At 34.0% G+C, this 9822-nt stretch overlaps 2 protein-coding genes across 3 annotated transcripts; one reads left to right on the forward strand and one right to left on the reverse strand.

Annotated features, from left to right (window-relative positions):
- The first annotated feature begins 276 nt into the window (after positions 1–276).
- LOC130820456 (uncharacterized) lies at positions 277–7407 on the forward strand. Of its 2 annotated transcripts, XM_057685838.1 has the most exons (4): positions 277–1128; positions 4629–5252; positions 5763–6051; positions 7046–7407. In XM_057685838.1, exons 1-4 carry the CDS (start codon positions 544–546, stop codon positions 7063–7065), a joined length of 1518 nt encoding a protein of 505 aa, XP_057541821.1. In that variant the 5' UTR covers positions 277–543; the 3' UTR covers positions 7066–7407. The 2 variants fall into 2 exon arrangements, with proteins under 2 accessions (XP_057541821.1, XP_057541820.1); XM_057685837.1 differs by having other exon boundaries at positions 5763–7407.
- A 94-nt stretch (positions 7408–7501) lies between these two features.
- On the reverse strand, positions 7502–9548 carry LOC130820455 (pentatricopeptide repeat-containing protein At1g59720, chloroplastic/mitochondrial). Its single transcript, XM_057685836.1, has one exon. It carries the CDS (start codon positions 9488–9490, stop codon positions 7661–7663), a length of 1830 nt encoding a protein of 609 aa, XP_057541819.1. The 5' UTR covers positions 9491–9548; the 3' UTR covers positions 7502–7660.
- Between the last annotated feature and the right edge of the window lie 274 nt (positions 9549–9822).

Genomic DNA, 9822 nt, shown 5'->3' on the forward strand with positions numbered 1-9822 from the left:
AAAATTTGTACAAAAAAAACTTTTTTATGATCAAAGCTTCATCACTATAAGAATGACATTGACTTTGGATAAAATTTTTTACTATAAGTTATTTTTATTACCACTATTTAGTATCACTAACTAAACGTACCGTAAGCGTCAAAGACTTTGGTCAAAGGGGGCCTTCTCGAAACATAAGTATATTATGTGAAAGTACGTGGTAGCCTAATCGGCAATTACTAGGATATAACGTCGGAGTTTGAAGTCAACATTTCCCTGGCTTTGTTAAAACCTTGAATAGTCGTCCAATTTGAACAATTGTTTATTTGTCAAATTGAAAATAATCTATCATAAACTTACAAATTCCAAATTAAGATATGACAATCAAGAAATATACAAAGCTTAGTTTAAAATTGGATATCATCACATTCACATCACTCACCCATAAAATAAAACTCCCAAGCCTGATTATTAATTATAATTATAATCACTTGCAAGCTAATTACACCTTTATTTTTTTGGGTTTTATTTTCAACCAACTTTCTTCTGAAGTCTTCAATCTTGATGGACCTTTTAGTGAAAACTGGAGCAGTTAGGCTTAGAAGCCATCTGGACAAGTTTTTAGTAGGAGACGAGGATAATGAAAAGGTTCGACAAAGTCGGAATGGATCCTCCAAACGAGCCATTTGGATTGTTGAAGCCAACGCAAAGAACCCGGATACGCTCCGGCTTAAGAATTACAATTCCGGGCTTTACTTGACTGCTTCCGATTCCCCTTTTCTATTAGGGATGACGGGTAAACGGGTGCTTCAACTATCCATATTTGACCCAAACAGAGTTGAATGGGAACCCATAAGCGATGGGTTTCAATTGAAGTTTAGAAGTAGAATAGAAGGAAAGTATTTGCGGGCCAATGGTGGAACTGCGCCATGGAGAAATTCAGTTACTTATGATACGCCTCTTACGGGTGCCTCTAAAAGTTGGACTATGTGGGATGTTGAACCCGTTACGGATCTGGATCAGGCCTCCTCTATTCATCTTTTATCACCCTTGTCCAGCTTCACTTCGCTTTATTCTGATGATTCTCTTCCGCCTTCTCCTTTGTCTCTCATGTCCACCGTCACCACTCATCATTCCTTTACAAGAAAGGTAACTTAATTTTTTTTTTTTCTTTTTGTTTGCATTAAGTTGCTAATTTTTAAGCATTACACACTTTGATTTTATCTAATCATTTTTTTTGCCAATTTAATTCTATCCATACAATTTTAATATTGTAGCTTCTTTTTAAATTTAGTGCTATTTTCTGTTGTTTTAATTTTCATTGGGGGTGAGATAGTAATAGTCTTATTTTTTTAGTACTTTATAATTATACTTTGACTAATATAAATTGTAAAATGACCCCATAACATAATAGTAATAGGGGATTAGGGGTGTTGTTTGCTGCTGCTGGTGGTAAACTGACCTTTCAAAGGCTAGTATTGGACAATTTGCGTCACTGAAATGCTTTGACCTCATTTACGTGTTCAAATGGATTCTGTTTTTGGAATTATTCTCTTCCCTGTTAGGAACAAGAGTAGAAGCTCTCATAATTTTAATAATCCTACATCTTTGTTTACTTAAATTAAATTAAATTTAGTATTTAACTTTATAGGAAAACTTGAGAATAAGACTATTAGGAGTAGAGTTATCTTCTTATGATGAAACTGGGTCACGATTTTTTATGGTTGTTGATTCTCAACCAATCATGTGAATAGGGAAGAGAGGGAGAAGATAAGAATGTTTAGGAGAGGAGAAGAAATCTAGAAGAAAAGTTTTATTTCATTTTATTCCATCAACTCTAATACAATATTATGTTCCCTTTTATACTACTAAGACTATAACAAATAGGCATTTATAATTAATTACATTTTATTACCAAATATACTTATAACATACTTTCCCCCTTCAAGATACTTGTCCTTAAGTCTATGTTAAGAAATCTAAACAAAAATACAAGACAACTTTAAACTAAAACTAAACACTAAAAAAATGCCCAAAATAGTGAGAAATGAAGTAAGATCAATATTGGTAATTTCTGATTCCATGCCAAATGAGTTCGAGCATCAGATTTGAAACTCATTATTAGTCGAATCTTCTTTGCCAATATATGAGCAAGCATCATCATTTGCGTTGAAAATTGTGTGCTACAGTACTTTTATTTTTCCCAACACTTGCTTGAATTTTAAGAGTAAAATTGTGATTTTGTGACTCAAATTGTTGATAATAATCAAGTAACAAGACATTGTTATTGTACTTATTCACCACTTCATGAATAAAACAAAAAACATGCATAGAAATCTTTCGTTTCTTGATTTTTAACAACCAAGGTGGGTCAAACACTACTTTAGTATATTCTGCCCAAACTTTTCTCTTTTTCTTGTACATCTCATATCTTCTTTTAACCTTCTTGGAGCTTGATTACACTCTTGACAAAGTAATCCATTGATGAGTTTCTCTTAGCATAATCTTAATTTAGAGAATAGAACTTTCAATTGAATGAACTTCAAGAATTTCCCCATATGTTGAAAATGAATTTTCAGGTTTAATTGTCACAAAACATTCATGATTTTTATCTAAATCATGTTCACTCATGTAATCAATCACACAATTAACCAAATCACCATCCATATGAACAAAGTCTTTAGAACCCAACTTACTTTTTGTACATGAATTCATATGATAAACATTTAAAGATTCTTGAGTATCAATTTTTAAATCACACGTTGTTAATTTTTGAATGATATTAACTTTAATATCGAACATCTCTAATGCAATCACATAATCATTTGCTTCGTCATCTACTACAATAAATCCCCAATTTTCACTATTATGTTGGCAATTATGATCAAGATTGGTTCAGTACACCATTCACACATCCCAACTATCAAAACATTCATCTTTCAAAAGTTTTTTAAAAGATTTAATAACCTTCTTTTGTTTGGCTTCTTCAAGTTGTGGGATAATTGGTTCTTCAAATTGTATGGTTTTGTAAAACTTTTCGCTCTTTATCTTTACAACCACTAAAAAAAATCTCTAGTTTGGGGGAAAAGTCCAAGAACTCAAATGACTATGGCAATGCTTTTCACAAATAGATTGTATGCAATTTGATTATAGTATTTAATGTGAAGAAATAAGTGTTTCAATAGGATAAAGAAAGAAAAAAAATGAAAGAGAAATATTGGTGCCAAGAAAAGAATGACTCTTGATACTAATGTTATGGTTGTTGAAACTCAACTAACCATGTGAATAGAAAAAAGAGGGAGAAGATAAGAATTTTTAGAAGAGAAGAAAACTAGAAGAGAAGTTTTATTTAATTTTATTTCATCAACTCTAATACAATATTATGTCCCTTTTTATACTACTAAGACTATAACAAACACCCATTTATAAATAATTACATTTTACTACCAAATATATCTATAACACGATCCTCTTAAAAATTGGAAAATAGGCTTTTTGGAATTGGAAATATTGGACTTTCTTTGACTTAAAGATGAGTTCTAAATAATCTCATCCTGCATAAATATTAAATAACGTGTTAGGGGCACCTAAAGTTGATGATGAAGAGAATATCCAATTAGGAAAGAACTAAGAACGATCAAATTGGTGGGAGAAGACAAAATACTAATAATTGATGATGGAAGTTAGTGTTAGAGTTACTATTAAATTTATGATTACACAATCTTTTTAAACAAGGATTAAACCCAAAAGGCCAAAGTGTTTGGTATTGACTACAAAACACAATTAACATTACATGTGCTTTGATGTCCCACCGCTGAAAACATAATATTGTTTCCAAATTTTCACAAATTTCTGTATAAGACCGTCTTATTTGAGATAAGTCTTATATAAATAGTCTAATAATAAGAATTTTCAGTTTATGGATCTCTTATTTTAAAGTGATCTCACTGTAAGACGGTCTTATACAAGACGCGTTGCGAAATAGGAATTGAATAAAAAATAATTATATTTACAAAATTGTCCGTATAACTTTTTATTTTTCTTTATTTTCATTAATGATAAAAATAACATTTTGTATCTTATTAAGTCTCAAGTTAAAATATCACCTTCTCCAGAACCTTTTTCTGGAGTTTTTCTCTTTCCAAGTCTCAATTCTCAACCTTTATCAAATTTTATTCCTCTCAAATAAACAAATTTATTTTGATTTTGAATATATGATTTTTTGATGGTATTAGTCAATTATTTCCACCCATAGACAATTAGATCATTTCCTTCGTCATACATTGCTTTTTAAATTTCCAGCTTTTAGAGTTTCCTCTTTTCCCACAGACTCCTATCCTGGTGTTAGGATCTTTTCTACTATTTTTTTTTTATTATTTATATTGAAATTTTGACATCTATTTTAAAATAAAAAATAAAATCTTAAATTCCTTATATTTTTCTTTATCAAACAATTTTAATCACTAAATTGAGTAATAAACTCTTCGTTACATTTAAAAAAAATGGAGAGAATCATAAGTCCTTGATTCTGACTTCTAAATAGAAGTACTTGGAATTGGGATTGGGATATACTCTGTCCTTTCTTTACAATTTTCATAGAGAGAGTGCATGTAAATTATAATTTTATTTGGATTTGATTACAATTTCAGAGATCAGGAATGGATCTATTCTACAACGCTAAAACGGTGCGTTTGAGGAGCCACCACGACAAATACCTAATTGCCGAGGATGACGAAGAGTCCGTTACACAAGACAGAAACGGCTCTGCCCGCAATGCCAGATGGATCGTTGAGTTTCTCCAAGATGGCATCAGACTCAAAAGTTGTTATGCCAAATACTTAACTGCATCTAATCAACCCTTTCTTCTTGGGATGACCGGTCGGAAAGTTCTTCAGACTTTGCCACGTCGGCTTGACTCTTCTATTGAGTGGGAGCCTATCAAGGATGGTTCTCAGGTTAGGTTAAAGACTAAATATGGCAATTATTTGAGGGCTAATGGTGGCTTGCCTCCTTGGAGGAATTCTGTTACTCATGATGTTCCTCATCGTACTGCTACTCAAGAATGGATCGTTTGGGATGTTGATATTCTTGAGATTCTCGATCATTCTCCGCCGCTTAACAATAATCTCCCGGATCTCAAACTCAATTCTAATCCAAACTCTAAGCCAACTCCCCTTCCCGTTCATGTACAAGAAAAAGTTGGGCAATCGGATTCATTTGGGTCTGACATTAGCTCTATTTCTAATGGCTCTGACATGTTTCAGAGACAAGAGGTATTGTTAATACTCCTCTTTTAAACTTTTAATGGTTTGTTTTGGGTATTTTATGGAAAAAAAAAGTCAATTTTATATAAATTGGTTGATACTACTGATATTAGTTCTGGCGTTGTTTGTTTTTGCTGTTGTTGGTTGATTTTTAAGTGATAAAATGCAATAAAGGTAGCTGATTTTGTGGCTGGTGTTTTTGTTGTGATTCCTTTGTGTTCCATTATTGAAATCCAAAATCAATGATATACAGTAGGAGTTAATACTTGGGGCATGGGTTTATTTACTGTATACAGTTGAGAAAATATATATGGTATGAACTTGGAAGTAATACTGAGCAAACAAGGCAGCTGAATTTGATGTTGTATGCAACAATTTTATTTCTTAAGCAGTTGTATTCTGGAATATTGTTTTTTTTTTTTCCATAGTAGTTGCTTCATTAGAATTCATATGGGGTCTTGATAGAATTTCTCAGAGTGTTACCTTAAAATGCTGATTTACTTTTGCTTTTTGAAACAGTCAAGTGATTCAGGGACTTACTTGCCGCCAAAGCATGATGGTCGGGCAATATATTATCGTATTGCTGATGAGTATGGTGGCGTTGATGACAGAATGGAGGAAGGTTCCTTCACATTTAAAGGCCACAATGTTACAGAGTTGACTCTGAAGCTGGAGGAAGAAACAGGATTTGAGGATATCATAGTATGTACACGAAGCCCTCTGAATGGGAAATTATATCCTCTTCGCTTGCAGCTGCCTCCAAACAATGCAACCATGCACATTGTTGTGGTTCCATCTACCTCAACATGTATGTTTTTTCTATATTATAAATACTTATCCTGGGTTTTCGCTGTTATCTAATATCATCGATTTCCTACCGCTTTGTAGTTTATAATTTTTTACCTGAGTAGGAGTCACTAGTTCACTACTCAGACATGTCGCCTTCCATCCCTCCTTGACTGTTGCTGCTATTCTCATCTAGTGTAAACTTTTTATTGCCCGTCTTTCCAAAGCAATTAGGATTGGATTGGTGATGGAAATTTTCTTTTGGCTTTAGTTTTTTAAACGCAATCTCACAACTCCTAATTTCTTTTTTCTATATTTTTTAGTAATGGTTTTTCCCATCCGAAAAAAACCAGCTTGTTAAAGTTATTTGCGGACATGTTACAATTGCGTGACTGTGATTTCCCCTAGTATCAATATTCATCAATCATATCGTTTAATTGTGGAGGTGGTTGGAAATTGCAAGTTGTTGGTAGTTAAGCTTGGTGGCATGTGGGTGTGTGATTTGATTTTTGGATGACATGAGTGAAGACACTATATCAAGATCTGGTTGTTTATCTTTTAAGCGTAAGTTTGTAGTCTAATGTTAAGTTTTTTAGCTTAAAACAGAATTATTGCTCGCCTTTAGCATTTAGCACACTGCTATTCATGATCTATGGTAGTCATTGACTCATTTTGTTTATTGATACCATCCAATAAACATAATTTTGGTAGTGCATACAGGATATTGAAAACAAAGATAGTATTAGGATCAATTATGGTTGCTAGCTCTTACGAATTGATTTTCTTGTTAATTGATACAACTCACAGTTCAGAGCTTTGCATTGTCTTTAAGCTCATAATATTTTGTTTTCGGCAACTCTGAGTTCACCTTACATCTATATGTGTGTGAATTAGTAGATGGATTTGTGACTTTGTTATCTGTTCTATAATTGTAAATCAATTGCTTGTAGTGTTGAGCATTATCTTTTTATGGGTACTAACATAAAGATGGGTGATTGTCATGTTTTGATTTCCAGTGGCACAAGAGTTTTCATAAGTGAAGGTTTCCCAAAAAATTTGGACTGATTTATGTTGGCTGTCAGCATTTCTCATCTGAGGACATTGGAAACGAGTTTTGTACAGTTTTATGAGGTTTTGTTAGCAGATATTCAAGTTCTATGTAGGGTTTTGCATTCTAATCCATTGTCAACTTGAATTATGTCGTTGTCTACATATTCTTTCATATGCTTGGGGACCTGAGCTGAGTTTTGTACTGTAATGGTGGATATGTTGGGGACTGAATGTATTTTTGTTATCCTGAAGGTGAACGTGTTTGTAATCAATTTTAATCTTTCATTGGTAAGTTAATAAAAAAATGCACATGATTCATTTCTTTGTCGATTCAATGTTTTTACAAGTATGTCCATTTGCCGATTGAATTCCACACAAATTGCCATTAGAAAGTTATATATGATGCGCACACTTGCATAATTCAAAGCTGCCGTGTCTGTTTTGTTTCAGATTAACCAACTGATTCTCTTTAAAAATCGCACAATATACTCCTAACCAGTGACCTACAATGATCTGGCCAGAAACCAAACTAACTCAAATTAAACAGAAACCAAACTAGCTTTGAATGACCAGGTTTACCGTCACCAGTAGTCCATGCATGAACAGACTCCATTTTCGAAATGATGGAAGCGAGCTCGATCTCTCACAATGATTTTAACATTGAAGATCTTTGATATCAATTTCGTAACTTCATGGCAGTCATTACAGACACGAAGGTTTTTGAATACGCGAATAGGAACACCAGATTTAAGATTCATAAGTCCAAAAGCAATGGCGAGTTTTTCACTATGCAGCTTCAGAGCATCTTGCTTTTGATTCTCATATTCATCATCCACTAAAGGCGCTTGTGAAATGTCAGGTCTATATCCTGCTGACTGAAGTTTCTCGTATATCATATCCAAAACTCTGTATATTTCTTTTGTTTGTGGGTGTGAAGTGTCACCAGCGAAAAATTCATGGTTCACACCGTTGATTTCCAAGAAACTACAGCCAGGTTCTTTCCTAACACCTCTATCTGTCATCATCTTCCTTACTAGACCAACTTCATTCCATCGTTCAGCTGAGGCGTAAACTCTAGAGAGAAGCACATAAACACCACTGGAGGGAACTCCCTCTGATTCAAGGACCTTATCCGCAACTTGTTGGCTGAGTTCTATGCCCACATTTTTCTTGCAACAAGCATCAAGAAGACTTCTCCATATGACCACATCGGGTTTCATGGGCATGTTAGACACAAGATCCAAAGCTTCGTTTATCAATCCTGCACGAGCAAGAAGATCAACCAAGCATCCATAGTGCTCTAGCTGAGGTTCTATGGAGTAATTGGTCACCATCAGATCAAAAAACTCGCGGCCTAGTTCAACCATGCCGCCATGATTACATGCACTAAGAATCGCAACAAAAGTGATTGAATTTGGCATTAGCCCCTCACCATTCGTCATTTCATCATAATATTTGATTGCCAACTTAGATCTTCCGTGCATAGCAAGTCCTAAAATCATGGAATTCCACGAATTTACATCATGCCTGATCATCCCATCGAACACCTGCTTGGCAAAATCCAACATTCCACATTTACAGTACAAATCTACCAATGAGTTATTCAACAGAACATCAGTGCTCAAGTTAGCATCGCACACCCTTAGAATATAAGCATGAACCCAAATGCCTAAAGACAAAGTTCCTAGGCCAGCACAAGCAGTTATAATACTGTGCAATGTATACCCATCAGGCTCAAACGAACGCTGCATCTCTCTGAAAAAGCCCAAAGCTGTATCAAACTCCCCAGCCTGAACCAATGCATCAATTATAGTATTCCATGAAACAACACTTGTTTCCGTCATTCCATTGAACACCATGCGTGCAGAGTCTAAAAGCCCACAAGAAGCATAAAAATGGATAAGACTGTTATTAACGTAAACATCAGAAGCAAACCCAAGTTTAAAAACATGGGCATGAGCTTGTTTGCCTGCAAATTCATCGAATAAGTAAGAACAAGCTTTAAGAAGCAAGGGGAAAGTGTGTTTATCAGGGTAAACACTCCCATCATTCAACATTTGATAGTAAAGTACAAAAGCACGTTGTTTGTAGGCATGTCTAGTAGCACAAGCTCTAATTAAAGTGTTCCAAATGAAGGAATTGGGATTGGGAATCTGAGAGAAAAGGTTAAAAGAGTAGTGAATATCAATTGAAGATGTGAAGTGGAGAAGTCTGCTGTAAAGAAAGAGGAGGTGTTGGGGATTGTGAGAATACGCTGTGCGGAGAGTTTGGGCGTGGATTTGCTTAAGTTCAGTCATGGAGGAGCAACGATTGAGGAGAGAGAGAAGATGGACATGGTTGTTGTTATTGGTTATGGAGGAAGAAGGAGAATGGAGAGATGGGTTCACGTTTGTGGGGGAGCCTATCAGCATTTCAGAAAATCTCGAGGATGTTCACACTTTACATTTACCCTTATCTGTATTAGCAAATACTTCCTCCCTCCTATTGAATTTTAGACAATAACCCGATCCTTTTTTATAATTTCATTTATACATTTTAATTATTTTTTAATTTTATTTACACAAACTATTATTTCTTTTCATTTATTACCACTTTTTTAAAAATTACTTTCTTTATCTTTAATACAACTCTAATGGAACAGATAAGTATTGTATTTTGCCAAAGATGAAAAGAACGTAATTATTGTTTAAAACAACGAAAAATATAATAAGTACAAGTATTATAGAAACGGTGAAAATATGAG

The sequence above is a fragment of the Amaranthus tricolor genome, chromosome 8, assembly GCF_026212465.1.
Source record: "Amaranthus tricolor cultivar Red isolate AtriRed21 chromosome 8, ASM2621246v1, whole genome shotgun sequence".
NCBI classification, from domain to species: domain Eukaryota; kingdom Viridiplantae; phylum Streptophyta; class Magnoliopsida; order Caryophyllales; family Amaranthaceae; genus Amaranthus; species Amaranthus tricolor.

Coding starts and splice junctions, on each gene's coding strand:
- LOC130820456 (XM_057685837.1), top strand. CDS start 544: ATGGACCTTTTAGTGAAAACTGGAGCAGTTAGGCTTAGAAGCCATCTG. Junction 1,129..4,628: donor ATCATTCCTTTACAAGAAAG/GTAACTTAATTT, acceptor TTACAATTTCAG/AGATCAGGAATGGATCTATT. Junction 5,253..5,762: donor ACATGTTTCAGAGACAAGAG/GTATTGTTAATA, acceptor TTTTTGAAACAG/TCAAGTGATTCAGGGACTTA.
- LOC130820455 (XM_057685836.1), bottom strand. CDS start 9,490: ATGCTGATAGGCTCCCCCACAAACGTGAACCCATCTCTCCATTCTCCT.